General features: G+C 41.1%; 1 protein-coding gene across 1 annotated transcript in view; it reads left to right on the forward strand.

The window, feature by feature from the left end:
• GSAP (gamma-secretase activating protein) overlaps window positions 1-20,576 on the forward strand; it is a 422,579-nt gene that overhangs the window by 151,641 nt on the left and 250,362 nt on the right. Inside the window, exon 7 of the mRNA XM_053719170.1 lies at window positions 15,258-15,350. Coding sequence (XP_053575145.1) covers window positions 15,258-15,350 — 93 coding nt within the window. The remainder of the gene's footprint in view (window positions 1-15,257; window positions 15,351-20,576) is intronic.

Below are 20,576 nucleotides of genomic sequence, written 5' to 3' on the forward strand. Positions count from 1 at the left end.
TTGCGCTTTATGCTCATGTAGGTGCCATCTTTTTCCTCCTGACAGTCGGCTGATCGGCTGTGTGTGCTTGTTTAAACATTTTTAGCGCCATATCTATCGGAAGCGCTTTCCCTAATTCAGGTCTTAGTGTGGAGATTTTATTAAGGGAATTTATCTTTTCCCCTGTGGGTGATTTATAATGCTTGTTAAATAGGTTGCTTATATTGGTGGTCTTATAAGCGGATTTGTTTAGAGGCTTTATATTCTTTTATTTGTTAGTTAAAGGGACAGTTTACTCAAAAAAATTCTCCCCTTTAATTTGTTCCCAATGATCCACTTTACCTGCTGGAGTGTATTAAATTGTTAACAAGTATTTCCGTTACCTTTATATTGGCATTTGAAATAGTTTATTTAGCCTGTGGTATCCCCACCCATACTGAAAGTTTTTGGCCTTGAGGCCAAGCTGTGTAAACACAGCCAGCAGAAGAAATTACACTCCCAGTGGGTTATAGAAGAGATAAGGTAATAAAATGTTAATTTTCCATTGTTCTCTCCCAGTATTGGTGATTGGTTTATGGACAGATATAAGATAAAGAAGCAGGTATATGTACACAATGTGATAAAGTAATGAGATCAGATTATACTTACAAGCTCAACCCATTTTTATAGGTTGTGGTTCAAAGCACAAAATCGGCTAATTCATATACACAAATATGCCTTAAAAAAGCAGATTTCATACATTTTATACTCTGCAGCTGGTAAAAAAAGTTTTTGGAAACACATTAAGGGAAAAACAATTTTATAGTATACTGTCCCTTTAAGGTTTCTATTAGTAAATGGAATCCTTTTTTGTCTGTATTTTTACATAACATTTCAAGTCCGTTACTGCCATCTTTTGGTAGTTTTTATGTATATGTTCTGTCACATTTTAATTTATATTTATTTTATGAGTGTTCATATGCATATGCAGGGTCGGCTCAAAGGGGAGGCATTGACGGGCAATGCCCGCCCAAATGGAATGCTGTGGCCCCTCAAAAAAATATTTTTTTTATTGTATAAATAAGTGTCAAAGTTCTGGAAAGGTGGTAACCCTTGTTATACCAGTCACACCAAGTGGGTATTCACACAGCATATTGTGTGTGTATCACTCAGTGGAATGATGCTGACCTTTTACAAACAACACACAGAAACTGTTCCCTGCACAATGTGTGCAAACCAGACTCTTACAGGGAGACCGTATAGAATAAATCTCTTACACGCAATGCGCCTTCACCTAGGGTAGCTATGACACCAGCCCCCGAACTGTAAACGTTCTCAAAAAAACGTTGTAAACCAGTCACTCAATGGGAACAGTACACAAATGATACCAGCAACCACTCAGCAAATTGTGTACATATCAATCATGGTGTGGGTGTTCTTATTATAGTGTGTGTATATAGCAGTCACACGCAGTAGGTGTTCCCAGCATAGCATGTCTATACCAGTCACACACAGTGGGTGGTTCCTTATACCATGCCAACCTCTTGTCCAGACCATATGCGTGTCATGCTCATGTTACAGTCCAATGCCTGCACTGGGCCAGCAAAACAAGCAGTAGGGGATGGAGCCCTTCTCATCCAACAGCAGCAGCACACTAACTAAGGGAATGCTTCCACTTTACATAAACATGGCGGCCCTCAGAGGTGCACACCGGTTGCTGTATCACAGTAAGTCCCAAGCTTTTCTATTTACCATATTATACAGTGTTAACCGAGCTTTGACCCTGCTCTGTGCCTGCATTATATATCCACCGGGCAGGCGGGCAGCATTCGCTCTGAGCCTGTGACTGGCATAGCGGGTCACTCATGACCTTGTACAGGCAAAGCGTGTGGTTTCCTGATGCTAATATATCTTCATGTCACGCATGTATTTGAGTAGAAACGCCAATGTCACTCTGAGTGGTAATTTTATTTCTCTTGTAAGGGACGTCCCCTCACTCTGCTCTTATTTTGACTCTCATACATGCTTTGTAAAAAATGCGTGCCCCCTCGTGAAAAAAAATGCCCCCCCCCCATTTCATTAGTTCTGGAGCAGAGTCTGTGCATAGGAGTCTCTTAATATAGGAGACTATCACGCTGTTGGTAGCATGAAGGTGGCCCCAAAAGGATTTTGGCTACCTAGTGCCCTGAAATGTATTTTATATTGAGTTTTCTCTGTCTGATACAGAGAATAAATGTATTACTCTCTCTAATATGAAGTTTCCCCCCCCCATATGTCCGTATCGTATGTATTATCCTTTATTTTTATGTATGGGGACTTTTACCAACATGTATGTTTGCTTTTATTTATTTTTTAATTTTCCATGTTTTTTTAGTATAGCCATTTAATATATTTTTTTCTCATATTGAGGCGTCTAGTTTATATAGATGACATGTATGGTTTTCTTGTATATTTGTTCTATAAATGTCAGAGTATCTAGCTGAGATAGAATCAACAGCAGAGGTCTCAGGATTGTTCCTAAACATTGCTGTGTCCTTTCCAGTTCTCAAGGGGGTCCTTTGAGTTGCCTTAGCTTTGAAAAAAAGACAGAATCCTACTCATATTCTAAATCTGAGCATAGTCTTCATGGAGTCACCCTTGCTCTAGGGCAAGCAGTCCAAGAAGCCTTCCGCTGAATCTAATAAAGTTTGATGACTTCACCCCTGATTCAGTTTTTCGAAACTCCTCTGGTGGTGCAGGACAAGAGAATACAGAATGAGAACCAGGATCCCAGGTTCAGATCCAGGAACGGCGGTTACACTGTCTATATGCTTAGAAGTAGTTTCTGGCTTTACAAAGACCAGTGGGTAGTGGAAGTTGTCTCCCAGGTTTTCTGTATAGGATCCAAATCTTGCCCTCCCAGAGGAAAATTTTTCCTGTTCAAATGATCTGCTTCCAGGTGGAGAGAGATTCCTTCTTAAACTTCGTGAAGGTTTTTTTTTTTTTCTTCTTCTTTTCTGGGGGTGATTTTTCCAGTTCCTGAGGTGGAACAGAGTCAAGGTTGTTTCTCAAACCTTTTTTGTGGGATGTGGACATAGTATCTCAGGGTTACCAATAGGATTCAAATATTACCATCCAAAAGGGGCAGATTTTTCCTCTTAAGACTTTCCTCAATCCAGGTAAGAGGGAGGCCGCCTTATACTGTGTATTGGACCATTCCTCTAGGGGGACAGGGTCAAGGATTCTATTCAAATCTCTTTGTGGTTCCCCAAGGAGGGGAGCTTTCCATCCATCCTAGACTCAAAATGCCTAATCACATTCCTCAGGGTTCCGTCCTTCAAGATGGTAATTATTCTTTCCATTCTTCCATTGGTTCAGGAGGGTCAGTTCATGACGACCTTAGACCTGAAGGACGCGTGCCTTCTTGTTATCATTCACTGGTATCATCATCAGTTTCTGAGTTTGTTTCCTTTTTTATGACACGATGAGTCCACGGATCATCTTAATTACAAATGGGATATTCACCTCCTGGTAAGCAGGAGGCGGCAAAAAGCACCACAGCAGAGCTGTTAAATAGCTCCTCCCTTCCCTCCCACTCCAGTCATTCTCTTTGCCTACGTTAGTGATAGGAAGTGGTAAAGTGAGGTGTTATATAAGATTCTTCAATCAAGAGTTTATTATTTTAAAGTAGTGCAGGATTGTGCTGCTTTGTCCTGGGGTGTAGCCATAGTCCATATCAGTCTCTTCAGTAGAGCATTGGTGGCTTTAGAGCAATGGGAACTTTGGGGACATAATTCTCACTGTGCCTCCCATATATTATTGCTGCCCTAACCCTGAAAACCTGAGGAATATTTATTCAGGAAATTATTTTTCTTCACAGGTCCATGTGGGGGATAGGACCCCTCAAACCTGGTGTACTGACTTTGCTGTCAGGCAGACATATGAGGTAAGTGCTACGTTATTTTCCTGAGACACTTAGAGGAAAAGGAGCACTTTACTATATTTCATTGCACAACATAAAATGGGCGAATCTTCTGTATCGCACACTTTTTCGTTGCGCCTCTATCTGAAGACACAGTTCAGACCGAATACAGACCGGATAATTTACTCTGCCTAGAAGCGCATGTTTCTGACTAAGATCAGGCGTTTCTAGGTCTGGAGTGTAGCTGAATTGTTCCCCTATCGAATCCGGATTGCTTGCCAGGAGGGAGAGTTAGGTCTCCGGTTTTGCAGTCAGGTAGGCACCTCGGCAGAGCTGCTGAGGTGTAGGGGTGTCATTTTTATTAGTGTATGGGTGTTTGAACATGTTTTTTCACATGTGCAGTAAAAAAGTTACACTTTTAAATTTAAAGAAACAGTAAAAAAAATTTGCATTAAAATTTTTTTCTGTCAAAATTAAAGTTTTTATTGCATAATTATATTATTGTGATTCAGTATGGACCAAGGAGACTTACAAAGTGTCACTTGCTCCTTGTGTTTTGATGCAAATGTGGAACCACCAATCTCTTTTTGTCCCTCATGCATTGAGAGGACTTTAAGTTATAGAGAAAAGATTTTTCCTGAGCAAAACTTTTCAAAAGGGGATGCTATCCAAGAGTCTGACGAGATTCAAGGTATGCCACAGCTTTCTCCCCAAGCGTCCCTAACTTTACCGCACGGACAAACAGTGCCCTGCACTTCTGCTCTAGCTCCCGCTGGAGTTACCTTAAAAGACATAGCTTCCCTCATGTCTCCTACAATTTCTGATGCATTGTCTGCTTTTTCAATGTTGCAGGGCAAACGTAAGAGGAAAACCAGACATTCAGTAAGTGAGGTTTCTGATGCAATTGTGGCAATTTCGGAGGTACCCTCCCAAGGACCTGAAGAGGAGGGTACTGCAGTTCCATCTGAAGGTGAAATTTCAGATTCAGAATTTTTTTTTTCCTTTGACGGACTCAGAGATTGTAACTTTTAGGTTTAAACTAGAACACCTCCGCCTGTTGCTCAGGGAGGTTTTGGTTACTTTGGATGACTGACTCCACGGTAGTGGTTGCCCCGGCGAAGTCTAGTAAATTGGACAGATATTTTGAAGTTCCTTCTTACTCAGACGTATTTCCTGTTCCAAAGCGAGCTTCAGAGATCATTACTAAGGAGTGGGAGAGACCAGGCATTTCCTTTTTCTCCCTCTCCTATTTTATTTTTATTATTACATTTTTTATTGAGGTAAAGTTCGGCATACAAACAAGATTTTTAAACATTCCACAAGTGTCAACATAAACAACATAGTGCAAGGTTCATCATACAGTGGATAAGTTGCAAAGCATTATCAGTAATAACTACTAATAGAATAATAACAAGGTAAGCACTTGTTAAACAAAAAAAGTTTCTTTGCTTGGTAGAGACACAATACAATTGTGCCAATGATAGAGTAAGCCTCCTCTCATAATTCAAAGAGTTACTCTTGGACTCCTGGTTAAGGGGGTGTTTTGCAATAATAGGAGGCTACCTGCTATATATTGGACCACTCATGGATCTTATTCTGATTACCTCAGATTTTTAAAGTTTTTATTATATTAACCAACTGTTGGGGACTATATTGAGGAACTAACATGCAAATATAACCAGGCTTAATCCCTATTAGCTGTCATAAAGGACAAAGAAGATAGTTAGGATGCAGTATGGATCTGATTCCGATTACCTCAGATTTGTAAAGTTTTTATTATATTAACCAACTGATAGGGACTATATCAAGGAAGGAACATGCAAACATAACCAGGCTTAATCCCTGTTAACTGTCATAAAGGACAAAGAAGGTAGTTAGGATGCGGTATAAGTAAGACAGACCACGCATTTAACCCTCTTAAATAGGGAGGTATATTATATGGAGGGGGTGAGGAGGTGGTAATTTGGATATGGTAAATCTAATACATCAAAAAGCTATGTCCTCCAGAACAGGAGAAAGAAAGGCAGGGGCGACTGCAATATTACAATATTATAACTCAAAATATATATGCCTCAGTATGGCAATTCACCTCAGCTATGTGAAATTAAGTATATATGGGTTAAAAATAGGTGCATAGCAAAGGACCAATGCGCAGTAGAGCAATGTCATACCCAAAATATCAGATGAAAGAGATCTAACTATATAGGGCTGACATACATTGTAAAGCTCAGCTCTGGATCTATGATGGGGAAGATTACAAAGTCCGCAGGACCAGCCTGCGCTGGTAATGTAATATATACTTAGTGAAAGGGTTGTACATAGCGGTATGCAGTCTTTACTAATGAACAGACATCTAAAGCTATCATGTAGGGGCATATGTACATATCTACCGAGGAATGACAATATCTCACTCTTAAACAGATATGCCGAAATATCATGAAGTATATTATCAACCCTCATACAGAATGCTATAACCCAATATACCATAAAGTAGAGTAAATAAATGTGTGCTTTATGCTAAGCTAAGTTTTCCTCAGATGCCTCCAGTGCATATTGAAGCGTTTAACTTATATAAAATAGATGAGTGCTGATGCAGGCTGCTGGCTAAGACCAAGATACAACTGTGTAGTGACTGCAATGGAGGCTCATATGTAGCTTAACAGATATACTTAATGCTACCTTTTAAACAGACATTGTAGAGCGGTACAGTTATAGCACTATAGGAAGAGATCCTAAAAAATTAAACACATATACAGTGCAGTGAATGCCCTAAAGTCTCTTAAGTGAATTACCATAGGGAGAGCAAGCAGTGCAAACATTAAAGTATTAGGCAAATTGAATTTACATCCTCAACAATCCAGAACAATGTTATTCAATACATATTACAGCCAGGGTTCTGAGAAACAAGAGAAATATGAACACAAAGTGTATCCTCAAATAGAACCAGCATTCTCCATACTGAAAAAAAAAGTGTCTTTTTATACCCTGTCACCTCAAGTGTTTCTCATGTGACATAGACAAAAGGATAGTAAGCAAATACTGTGCCCTATTCTTAAAGTACGGTGTGATGGCAAGATCTGCTATAACTTGGGCTGTTCATGAAATGTCTCTAGCGCCGCTCTAGGAGCCGTGAACTTGTTGGGGGCTAGCTTATTCCCCGTCAAGGAAGTTCCCACTGGTATGACAGCCACTAACATATGTGTGAACTTTCTCAGCCCTTAGCTTACCACCAGGGTCCCAATGTCTCAGCAGGTAGTGGATTGCGCAAATTATTACGCCATCTTGTAATGGACTCGGTGAGTACTGTCCTAAGGCGTGGAGGGTAACATGCGGAGTCACTAGAGCTGTAGCTAGAGTTGCGCTGTGTAGCTTCAGGGACTCGCTGCCATGGCCGTGTGCCAAGATTGGTGCGAGAGCTTCAGGTGGGATTACACTGGTTTGAGGGAGAACATCCATAGCTGCGGTAGTATGCACTGCCCTTCTAGCCACCGGGTAAACAAGATGGTCTGACTCTTTTGTTGTGTCATCTTCCCGGTCCAACGTAGCTGTGCTACAGGCAGGGGGTAATCGCCGGGGCCCCTTAGCGTCACCCCCTCCTCGTTCAGGCAAGACGGGCTCAGTGATGTCGGGCTGCCGGAATTGACAGCCGCCATCACCGCTACATGCTGCATATAGCTGGTCAGCCAAAGTAGCGTGGTGATTCTTAAGTAGGAGCCTCAACTCCTCTAAAAAGCAGGACGAGATTCTCATGGTGCGAGCTGGAGAGGAAACTGTGAGAAGTAAATTTTCAGTTGCCACGCTAGATAGACAGTTATAAGTCAAAAGGGTAGCGTTCTCAATATGGCAGCTCCCCCTCTCAACTCCACAGTATAGGCCAGCAATAGTAACTCGGTGCAGACTCACCGGATCCTTAAAAAGTGAGTAAGAGCTAAATAACAGTTCCTGGGTCCATCCACAAAGATTTAGGTAGTAAAGGGAGACTGTGATACACGAATAGTCCTCAGATTTAGGATCTTGTGCCCGGGAGCTGCACCAAGACACGTCCTGCCAGCACTGCAGTTGGCTCCGCCCCCTCCCTCTCCTATTTTTAAGAAGATGTTTACATAGCTGACTCTTTCAAGGAGGCTTGGCAAACAGTTCCTAAGTTGGAAGGGGCTGTTTCCACCTTAGCCAAGAGAACTACTATTCCCATGGAGCATAGTTGTGCTTTCAAAGATCCTATGGAAAAGAAGTTAGAGGGTTTACTTAAAAAGATTTATGTTCACTAGGGTCTGCAATGGCAGCTAGCTGCGTGCATTGCTACCGTCACTAGTGCGGCAGCATATTGGTTTGATGCACTGTCTGAGTCTCTCAGGACTGAGACTTCCTTGGAGGAGATCCAAGACAGGATAAAAGCTCTGAAGCTAGCTAATGCTTTTATTACGGACGCTTCCCTTCAAATGATTAAACTGGGAGCTAAGATTTCGGGTTTCTCTATTCTAGCCCACAGAGCTTTATGGTTAAAGCCTTGGTCTGCGGATGTGTCATCTAAGTCTAAGCTTCTAGCGATTCCTTTTCAAGGTGAAGACCTTGTTTGGACCTGGCCTGATGGAAATTATCTCTGATATCATGGGAGGTAAAGGTCATTTCCTCCCTCAGGATAAGAGAAACAAACAAAAAGGACGACAGAGTAATTTTCGTTCCTTTCGAAATTTAAAGGGAAATTCTTCCTCTTCCTCCTCTAAGCAGGAACAATCTAAGCCTACATGGAGACCCAACCAGTCTTGGAACAAGGGTAAACAATCCAAGAAGCCTGATATTGAATCCAAGACAGCATGAAGGGCATGCCCCTGATCCGTGACTGGATCTGGTAGGGGGCAGACTTTCCTTCGTTCAGGATTGGGTTCGGGATGTTCAGGATCCCTGGGCAATAGAAATAGTGTCTCAGGGATACAAATTGGAGTTCAAAAGTTTTCCTCCCAGAGGCAGGTTTCTACTTTCAAGATTATCAGACAAAAAGAGAGGCGTTCTTACGTTGTGTAGGAGACCTCTCCGCCCTGGGAGTGATTGTTCCCGTTCCAGTACAGGAACAGGGTCAGGGTTTTTATTCCAACCTGTTCATGCTTCCCAAAAAGGAGGGAACCTTCAGACCAATTTTAGACCTCAAGAGTCTAAACAAATTTCTCAGGGTTCCGTCCTTCAAGATGGAAACTATTTGTTCCATTGATCCAACATGACAACAGTGGATTTAAAGCACACGTATCTACATGTTCCTATTCACAGGGATAATCACAAGTTCCTAAGGTTTGCCTTCCAGGACAAACACTTCCAGTTCGTGGCTCTTCCTTTCAGTCTGGCCACGGCTCCCAGAATCTTCACAAAGGTTCTGGGGTCTCTGCTGGCGGTACTTCGGCCACGGGGCATTGGGGTGGTGCCTTTTCTGGACGATATTCTAGTCCAGGCGCCATCTTTTCAACAATCAAGATCCCATACCGACATGGTGTTATCTTTCCTGAGAACTCACGGGTGGAAGGTAAATTTGGAAAAGAGTTCCTTAGTCCCAAATACAAGGGTAACTTTCTTGGGAACCATAATAGATTCCCTATCTATGAAGATTTTTCTGATAGAAGTCAGGAAATCAAAGATTATCGATACTTGTCTAGTCCTTCAGTCCACACCTCGGCCGTCAGTGGCCCAGTCCATGGAGGTAATCGGGCTGATGTTGGAGGCAATGGATATCATCCCGTTTGCTCGGTTTCACCTCAGACCTCTGCAGTTAAACCTGCTCAGGCAATGGAATGGAGATTATGCAGACTTGTCTCCTTGAATAACTCTGGAGCAGGAGACAAGGGACTCTCTTCAATGGTGGTTGTCTCTGGATCATCTCTCCCAGGGAACCTGTTTTCGCAGGTGATTGTGACAACAGACGCCAGCCTTCTCGGTGGGGAGCTGTCTGGGGCTCCCTAAAGGCTCAGGGAGTTTGGACTCAGAGTCTGTTCTTCCTATAAATATCCTGGAACTAAGAGCGATCTTCAATGCTCTTCTGGCCTGGCCTCAGTTAGCCTCGGTCCAGTTTATCAGGTTCCAGTCGGACAACAAAACTTCAGTGGCTTACATCAATCATCAGGGAGGAGTTCCTTAGCGATGATGGAGGTAACCAAGATAATTCAGTGGGCGGAGGCCCATTCTTGCTACCTGTCGCCGATCCACATCCCAGGGGTGGACAACTGGGAGGCGGACTTTCTGAGCAGGCAGACCTTTCATCCGGGGGAGTAGGAACTCCATCCGGAAGTGTTCTCCAGCCTGATCCTCAAGTGGTGTCAGCCGGAATTAGATCTCATGGCATCTCGACAGAATGCCAAGCTCCCGAGATAGATGCTCTGGCGGTTCCTTGGACCTTCGGTCTAGCATACCTATTGCCTCCGTTTGCGCTTCTTCCTCAGGTAATTGCTCGAATCAAGCATCAAGCAGGAGAGGGCGTGGGTGATTCTCATTGCTCTGGCTTGGCCTCGCAGGATTTGGTATGCAGATCTGTTGGACATGTCATCTCTGCCACCTTGGAGACTTCCGTTGAGGAAGGACCTTCTAATTCAAGGGCCCTTCCTTCACCCAAATCTAGTTTCTCTGAAGCTGACTGGAGATTGAACGCTTAATTTTGTCCAAGCGGGGGTTTTCTGACTCGGTCATAGAGACCAGATTCAGGCTCGTAAGCCTGTAACTAGAAAGATTTACCATAAGATATGGCGTAAATATATCTATTGGTGTGAATCCAAGGGCTATTCATGGAGTAGAGATAGGATTCCTAGAATTTTGTCTTTTCTCCAAGAGGGTTTGGAGAAGGGTTTATCGACGAGTTCCCTAAAGGGTCAAATCTCGGCCTTATCTATTTTGTTACACAAACGTCTGACGGATGTCCCAGATGTACAATCTTTTTGTCAGGCCTTGGTCAGGATCAGGCCTGTGTTCAAACCAGTTACTCCTCCATGTAATCTTAATTTAGTTCTCAAAGTTCTTCAAGGGGCTCCGTTTGAGCCTATGCATTCCTTAGATATTGTTATTATCTTGGAAAGTTTTATTTCTTGTTGCTTTTTCTTGCGCTCGTAGTGTCAGAGCTCTCGGCATTGCATTACGAGTCTCCTTACCTTATTTTCCATTCAGATAAGGTAGTTTTACATATTAAATTAGGATTTCTTCCTAAGGTTGTTTCTGATCTGAACATTAATCAGGAGATGGTTGTTCCTTCTATGTGTCCTAATCCTCCTTCTCAAAAAGAACGACTTCTGCACAATTTGGACGTGGTCCATGCTTTAAAGTTTTACCTGCAGGCAACTAAGGACTTTCGTCAGTCTTTTTCTTTGTTTGTGATTTTCTCAGGAAAACGTAAGGGACAGAAAGCTACGGCTACTTCTCTTTCTTTTTGGCTGAAGAGTATCATACGTTTTGCATATGAGACTGCTGGACAGCAGCCTCCCAAGAGGGTTACGGCTCATTCCACGAGGGCTGTTGCTTCCTCATGGGCATTAAAAAATGAAGCTTCTGTGGAACAGATTTGCAAGGCTGCAACTTGGTCTTCTCTTCACACTTTTTCAAAGTTTTACAAGGCCGCTTTTGGGAGAAAGGTTCTTCAAGCAGTGGTGCCTTCCGTTTAGGTTCCCTGTCTTGTCCCTCCTGTATCATCTGTGTACTCTAGCTTGGGTATTGAATCCCATTAGTAATTAAGATGATCCGTGTACTCATTGTGTCATAAAAAAGAAAAGAAAATTTATGCTTACCTGATAAATGTATTTATTTTTTGACATGATGAGTCCATGGCCTGCCCTGTTCTTGTAAGACAGGTTGTTGGGTATTTTAAACTTCCGACACCTCTGCACCTTGGCTTTTCCTTTCTTTCCTTAACTTCGGTCGAATGACTGGAGTGGGAGGGAAGGGAGGAGCTATTTAACAGCTCTGCTGTGGTGCTCTTTGCCGCCTCCTGCTGACCAGAAGGTAAATATCCCATTAGTAATTAAGAAGATCCGTGGACTCATCGTGTCAAAAAAGAAATAAATTTATCAGGTAAGCATACATTTTCTTTTTTTCTGGACAAGCATTTCCAGTTTGTTGCACTTCAATTTGGTCTAGCCACAGCTCCCAGAATATTCAGAGGTTCTGGGGGCTCTATTGGTTGAGATCAGATCCAGGGAAATTCATCTAGCATGATCTCATACAGTTATGTTGTTGTCTTCTTTCCGTCAAGATTCCCTTTCCATGAAGATTTTCCTGAAGGACGTCAGGACATCCAAACTTATTGCTTTTTGCCTTTCTCTCCAGTTTGCTATTCGTCCTTTAGTGACTTAATGCATGGAGGCGATAGGTCTGATGTTGCTTCCATGGATATCATCCTTTTCCTTGGTTCCATCTGCGACCTCTGTGACTTTGCATGCTCAGTCAATCGAGCAGAGACCATTCAGATTTCTCGCAGAGGATAAATATGGTTCCATCACAAGAGACTATCTCTAGTGGTGCATTTCACAGGAACTTCTGTCACTGGGCACTTGCTTCCTGAGACCTTTCTAGTAACTGTGTCTATGGATGCCAGCCATTTAGGCTGGGGAACTGTTTGGGGTTCTCTGATAGCTCAGGGCCTGAGGCCTCGGGAAGAGTTTCTCTCCCCCCCCCCCCCCATATACATCTTGGATGAAAGTAATTTTCAATTCCTTCCTTATCTTTAGTCCGGTCTATCAGATTCCAGTCGGAAAACATCACCTCAGTGGCTTTTTTCAACCACCAGGGAGGAACTCTGAGTTCCTTGGACATGATGGAGGTGACTCACATTCTGCAGTGGGCGGAAGTTCACAATTGTCTCCTATCTGCTATCCACATTCCAGGAGTGGACGATTGGGAGACAGTTTTTCTGAGGAGTGGGCTCTACATCCGGAAGTGTTTTCTCAGATAACCCTCAAGTGGAGAGTTCCAGAGTTGGATCAGTTGGCGTCCTGCCAAAACACTAAATTACGGTTCAAGGTCAAGAGATCCTCAGACCTTTATGATAGATTCTCTGGCAGTTCCTTGGATGTTCTTACTGGCATATCTGTTTCCTCCGTTTACTCTCCTTCCACGAGTCATTGCTTGTATCTACAGGAGAGAGCTTCGGTAATCCTAATAGCTCCTGCATGGCCTCGCAGGATTTGGTCCACAGATCTAGTAAGGATGTCATCTCTACCTCCTTGGAGGTTTCCTCTGAGGAAGGACCTTCTAATTAAGGGCCCTTTCCTCCATCAAGACCTGGATTCTCTGAAGCCGACAGCTTGGAGTTTGTACGCCTAGTTCAGTCTAGATGTGGTCTTCAGGCTTGCAAACCTGTTTCTCGCAAATTCACCATGAGGTATGACGTAAATATCTTTATTGGTGTGAATATAAGGGCTTCTCCTGGAGCTGGGTGAGGATTTCCTAGATTTTGTCTTTTTTTCAGGATGGCCTGGTGAAGGGTTTGTCGGTCAGTACTTTGAAGGCTCAGATTTATGCTTTATTTATCCTTTTTTTATCCTTTTGCACATATGTCTGGCAGACTTGCCAGATGATCAAGCCTTTGTTAAGGCCCTGGTTGTTGGTATAAAAGTGTTATTTTGGAAAGTTTTTGTTTCTCCTTGCTATTTCTTCCGCTCGCAGAGTTTCTGAGCTTTCAGCTCTGCAGTGTAATTCCCAAACCTTATTTTGCAAGCAGATAAGGTGGTCCTTTGTACTAAATTGGGGTTTCTCCCTAAGGTGGTGTCGGATCGAAACATTAATCAGAAATTTGTTGTTCCTTCTTTTTGTCCTAATCCTTCTTCTCATAAGGAACATCTTTTGCATAACCTGTATGTTGTGTGTGTGTGTGTGTGCTCTAAGTTTTTTTTCTTTCAAACTTCTAAAGATATTTGGCAATCTTCTGCCCTGTTTGTGGTTTTTTCTTGAAAGCGTAAGGGTCACTTCTACTACTCTTTCCCTCTGATTAAGAAGTATGATTCATTTGGCTTATGAGACTGCTTGACAACAGCCTCCTGAGAGAATTACAGCTCATTCCACTAGGGCTGTCTCCTCTTCTTGTGCTTTCAAAGATGAAGCTTCTGAGGAACAGATTTGCAAGGCGGCAACATGATCCTCTTTGCATACTTTTTCCAAATTCTACAAATTTTTCATCACTGAGGCTTCTTTGGGGAGAAAGGTTCTTCAAGTGGTGGTGCCTTCTGTTTAGGTTCTCCTGCCTTGTTCTCCCACCCTGTTCATTCTGTGTCCTCTAGCTTGGGTATTGGTTCCCACTAGTAATTGGAATGATGTTGTGGACTCTCCATGTCATTGGAAAGAAAACGAAATTGATGCTTATCTGATAAATTTCTTTCTTTCCTTCCGGACATGGAGTCCATGACCTCGCCCTCTTTATTATTATAATTCAGCAGTTTTTTTGAGTAAACCTCAGGCACCATTTCAACCTTGTGTTTCTTCTTTTCATTTTCCTTCGGCTCAATGATTGGGGGTTATGGGTAAGGGAAGTTACACTTAACAGCTTTGCTGGGGTGCTCTTTGCCTCCTCCTGCTGGCCAGGAGTTGAATATCTCACTAGTAATTAGAATGATGTTGTGGATTCTCCATGTCCGGAAAGAAATAAATTTATCAGGTAAGCATAAATTTTGTTTTTTCGAATTCGAATATTGCAAAATTTGAATAATAAATTTTAAAGAAAATATTAGAAATACTATTACAAATATATAAATTTGAATATTGCATAATTCGAATACATGAAACGAATGTTAGAATGTTGTACAAACATTCGAAACAAACAAATCAATGTGTTAAAAATGTGTTTAATTTTTCGAATGTTGTAAAATATTCGCCCAAGTATGAGTTTCTATGTATTTTTTGCACAGCCATTGTACTTAAATTACAATTTATTATGTGCATATTTTAATATGATTTATTCCTGTGTAATTTACAAACAAATGTTAAAAATTTTGATAAAATACTATTTTTGGTGAACAATTTTGTTACTATTTTTGATACAATACAATTTTATTTTTCGTGTGTATTCAATTTAGTATTTTTTTTTTGTAATTTTTTTTTTTAAGATTATGATTTTCATTGTGTACTTTTAGCGAGTGCTAAAGTGGCTTTAGATAATTCCACCAGGGAAATAGAAGTAATGGCGAACTTTCTTACATTGGGCCTAAAATGTATCTAAAAGACAAATTCTAATCCCAAACTCAAATTATGTTCAGGTGTTAACTGCCAACTACTGATGTGAGGAACTTACTATAGTGCATTCTGTTTAAATATTGCCTGCAATAATACCAAAAAACAACTTTTTTCACAACACTTAAAAAATACTTGTTTTTTTTTTCCACCACATTAAAATCTTCATAACTACCAACACAAAATTCAACAAAAATGCCTTTTTTTTTTTCAGATGGGTATGTTGCCATTTATTTGCCCAATTACTTTTTGCACTTGATTGATACGAGTCATCCAGACTTGACGTGTTGCCATTTTTTCCTGGAAGGTAAGAAAATGACACCATACTTTGTTCTGTGTATGCAAGCAATAAAGCTGTTAAGGTTAATGTCCCAATCATAATTGGTTTCCATTTTAGGTGAACTTAAAGGGACACTGTACCCAAATTTTTTCTTTTGTAATTCAGAAAGAGCATGCAATTTTAAGCAACTTTCTAATTTACTCCTATTATCAATTTTTCTTTGTTCTCTTGCTATCATTATTTGAAAAAGAAGGCATCTAAGCTTTTTTTTGGTTTCAGTACTCTGGACAGCACTTTTTTATTGGTGGATGAATTTATCCACCAATCAGCAAGGACAACCCAGGTTGTTCACCAAAAATGGGCCGGCATCTAAACTTACATTCTTGCATTTCAAATAAAGATACCAAGAGAATGAAGAAAATGTGATAATAGGAGTAAATTAGAAAGTTGCTTAAAATTTCATGCTCAATCTGAATCACGAAAGAAAAATTTTGGGTACAGTGTCACTTTAATAATATATATTGAATATATGGGATCCTTTTCTTTCATGTAATTAGCAAGAGTCCATGAGCTAGTGATGTATGGGATATACATTCCTACCAGGAGGGGCAAAGTTTCCCAAACCTCAAAATGCCTATAAATACACCCCTCACCACACCCACAATTCAGTTTTTACAAACTTTGCCTCCGATGGAGGTGGTGAAGTAAGTTTGTGCTAGATTCTACGTTGATATGCGCTCCGCAGCAAGTTGGAGCCCGGTTTTCCTCTCAGCGTGCAGTGAATGTCAGAGGGATGTGAGGAGAGTATTGCCTATTTGAATGCAGTGATCTCCTTCTACGGGGTCTATTTCATAGGTTCTCTGTTATCGGTCGTAGAGATTCATCTCTTACCTCCCTTTTCAGATCGACGATATACTCTTATATATACCATTACCTCTGCTGATTCTCGTTTCAGTACTGGTTTGGCTTTCTACAAACATGTAGATGAGTGTCCTGGGGTAAGTAAATCTTATTTTCTGTGACACTCTAAGCTATGGTTGGGCACTTTGTTTATAAAGTTCTAAATATATGTATTCAAACATTTATTTGCCTTGACTCAGAATGTTCAACTTTCCTTATTTTCAGACAGTCAGTTTCATATTTGGGATAATGCATTTGATTTAATCATTTTTTCTTACCTTCAAAAATTTGACTCTTCCCTGTGGGCTGTTAGGCTCGCGGGGGCTGAAAATGCTTCATTTTATTGCGTCATTCTTGGCGCGGACTTTTTTGGCGCAAAAATTCTATTTCCGTTTCCGGCGTCATACGTGTCGCCGGAAGTTGCGTAATTTTTTTTGACGTTATTTCGCGCCAAAAATGTCGGCGTTCCGGATGTGGCGTCATTTTTGGCGCCAAAAGCATTTAGGCGCCAAATAATGTGGGCGTCTTATTTGGCGCGAAAAAATATGGGCGTCGCTTTTGTCTCCACATTATTTAAGTCTCATTTTTTATTGCTTCTGGTTGCTAGAAGCTTGTTCTTTGGCATTTTTTCCCATTCCTGAAACTGTCATTTAAGGAATTTGATCAATTTTGCTTTATATATATGTTGTTTTTTTCTCTTACATATTGCAAGATGTCTCACGTTGCATCTGAGTCAGAAGATACTACAGGAAAATCGCTGTCAAGTGCTGAATCTACCAAAGCTAAGTGTATCTGCTGTAAACTTTTGGTAGCTATTTCTCCAGCTGTTGTTTGTATTGATTGTCATGACAAACTTGTTAAAGCAGATAATATTTCCTTTAGTAAAGTACCATTGCCTGTTGCAGTTCCTTCAACATCTAAGGTGCAGAATGTTCCTGATAATATAAGAGATTTTGTTTCTGAATCCATAAAGAAGGCTATGTCTGTTATTTCTCCTTCTAGTAAACGTAAAAAATCTTTTAAAACTTCTCTCCCTACAGATGAATTTTTAAATGAACATCATCATTCTGTTTCTGATGACTCCTCTGGTTCAGAGGATTCTGTCTCAGAGGTTGATGCTGATAAATCTTCATATTTATTTAAAATGGAATTTATTCGTTCTTTACTTAAAGAAGTTCTAATTGCTTTAGAAATAGAGGATTCTGGTCCTCTTGATACTAATTCTAAACGTTTGGATAAGGTATTTAAAGCTCCTGTGGTTATTCCAGAAGTTTTTCCTGTTCCTAATGCTATTTCTGCAGTAATTTCCAAAGAATGGGATAAATTGGGTAATTCATTTACTCCTTCTAAACGTTTTAAGCATTTATATCCTGTGCCGTCTGACAGATTAGAATTTTGGGACAAAATCCCTAAAGTTGATGGGGCTATTTCTACCCTTGCTAAACGTACTACTATTCCTACGTCAGATGGTACTTCGTTTAAGGATCCTCTAGATAGGAAAATTGAATCCTTTCTAAGAAAAGCTTATCTGTGTTCAGGTAATCTTCTTAGACCTGCTATATCTTTGGCTGATGTTGCTGCAGCTTCAACTTTTTGGTTGGAAACTTTAGCGCAACAAGTAACACATCGTGATTCTCATGACATTATTATTCTTCTTCAGCATGCTAATGATTTTATCTGTGATGCCATTTTTGATATTATCAGAGTTGATGTCAGGTTTATGTCTCTAGCTATTTTAGCTAGAAGAGCTTTATGGCTTAAAACTTGGAATGCTGATATGGCTTCTAAATCAACTTTACTTTCTATTTCTTTCCAGGGTAACAAATTATTTGGTTCTCAGTTGGATTCCATCATTTCAACTGTTACTGGTGGGAAAGGAACTTTTTTACCACAGGATAAAAAATCTAAAGGTAAAAGCAGGGCTAATAATCGTTTTCGTTCCTTTCGTTTCAACAAAGAACAAAAGCCTGATCCTTCATCCTCAGGAGCAGTTTCAGTTTGGAAACCATCTCCAGTCTGGAATAAATCCAAGCCAGCTAGAAAGGCAAAGCCTGCTTCTAAGTCCACATGAAGGTGCGGCCCTCATTCCAGCTCAGCTGGTAGGGGGCAGGTTACGTTTTTTCAAGGAAATTTGGATCAATTCTGTTCACAATCTTTGGATTCAGAACATTGTTTCAGAAGGGTACAGAATTGGTTTCAAGATGAGACCTCCTGCAAAGAGATTTTTTCTTTCCCGTGTCCCAGTAAATCCAGTAAAAGCTCAAGCATTTCTGAAATGTGTTTCAGATCTAGAGTTGACTGGAGTAATTATGCCAGTTCCAGTTCCGGAACAGGGGATGGGGTTTTATTCAAATCTCTTCATTGTACCAAAGAAGGAGAATTCCTTCAGACCAGTTCTGGATCTAAAAATATTGAATCGTTATGTAAGGATACCAACGTTCAAAATGGTAACTGTAAGGACTATCTTGCCTTTTGTTCAGCAAGGGAATTATATGTCCACAATAGATTTACAGGATGCATATCTGCATATTCCGATTCATCCAGATCATTATCAGTTCCTGAGATTCTCTTTTCTGGACAAGCATTACCAGTTTGTGGCTCTGCCGTTTGGCCTAGCTACAGCTCCAAGAATTTTTACAAAGGTTCTCGGTGCCCTTCTGTCTGTAATCAGAGAACAGGGTATTGTGGTATTTCCTTATTTGGACGATATCTTGGTACTTGCTCAGTCTTTACATTTAGCAGAATCTCATACGAATCGACTTGTGTTGTTTCTTCAAGATCATGGTTGGAGGATCAATTTACCAAAAAGTTCTTTGATTCCTCAGACAAGGGTAACCTTTCTGGGTTTCCAGATGGATTCAGTGTCCATGACTCTGTCTTTAACAGACAAGAGACGTCTAAAATTGATTGCAGCTTGTCGAAACCTTCAGTCACAATCATTCCCTTCGGTAGCCTTATGCATGGAAATTCTAGGTCTTATGACTGCTGCATCGGACACGATCCCCTTTGCTCGTTTTCACATGCGACCTCTTCAGCTCTGTATGCTGAAGCAATGGTGCAAGGATTACACGAAGATATCTCAATCAATATCTTTAAAACCGATTGTTCGACACTCTCTAACATGGTGGACAGATCACCATCGTTTAATTCAGGGGGCTTCTTTTGTGCTTCCGACCTGGACTGTAATTTCAACAGATGCAAGTCTCACAGGTTGGGGAGCTGTGTGGGGATCTCTGACGGCACAAGGAGTTTGGGAATCTCAGGAGGTGAGATTACCGATCAATATTTTGGAACTCCGTGCAATTTTCAGAGCTCTTCAGTTTTGGCCTCTTCTGAAGAGGGAATCGTTCATTTGTTTTCAGACAGACAATGTCACAACTGTGGCATACATCAATCATCAAGGAGGGACTCACAGTCCTCTGGCTATGAAAGAAGTATCTCGAATTTTGGTTTGGGCGGAATCCAGCTCCTGTCTAATCTCTGCGGTTCATATCCCAGGTATAGACAATTGGGAAGCGGATTATCTCAGTCGCCAAACGTTGCATCCGGGCGAATGGTCTCTTCACCCAGAGGTATTTCTTCAGATTGTTCAAATGTGGGAACTTCCAGAAATAGATCTGATGGCGTCCCATCTAAACAAGAAACTTCCCAGGTATCTGTCCAGATCCCGGGATCCTCAGGCGGAGGCAGTGGATGCATTATCACTTCCTTGGAAGTATCATCCTGCCTATATCTTTCCGCCTCTAGTTCTTCTTCCAAGAGTAATCTCCAAGATTCTGAAGGAATGCTCGTTTGTTCTGCTGGTAGCTCCGGCATGGCCTCACAGGTTTTGGTATGCGGATCTTGTCCGGATGGCCTCTTGCCAACCGTGGACTCTTCCGTTAAGACCAGACCTTCTGTCACAAGGTTCTTTTTTTCCATCAGGATCTGAAATCCTTAAATTTAAAGGTATGGAGATTGAACGCTTGATTCTTGGTCAAAGAGGTTTCTCTGACTCTGTGATTAATACTATGTTACAGGCTCGTAAATCTGTATCTCGAGAGATATATTATAGAGTCTGGAAGACTTATATTTCTTGGTGTCTTTCTCATCATTTTTCTTGGCATTCTTTTAGAATACCGAGAATTTTACAGTTTCTTCAGGATGGTTTAGATAAGGGTTTGTCCGCAAGTTCTTTGAAAGGACAAATCTCTGCTCTTTCTGTTCTTTTTCACAGAAAGATTGCTATTCTTCCTGATATTCATTGTTTTGTACAAGCTTTGGTTCGTATAAAACCTGGCATTAAGTCAATTTCTCCTCCTTGGAGTTTGAATTTGGTTCTGGGAGCTCTTCAAGCTCCTCCGTTTGAACCTA

This window comes from Bombina bombina, chromosome 6 (assembly GCF_027579735.1).
Source record: "Bombina bombina isolate aBomBom1 chromosome 6, aBomBom1.pri, whole genome shotgun sequence".
NCBI classification, from domain to species: domain Eukaryota; kingdom Metazoa; phylum Chordata; class Amphibia; order Anura; family Bombinatoridae; genus Bombina; species Bombina bombina.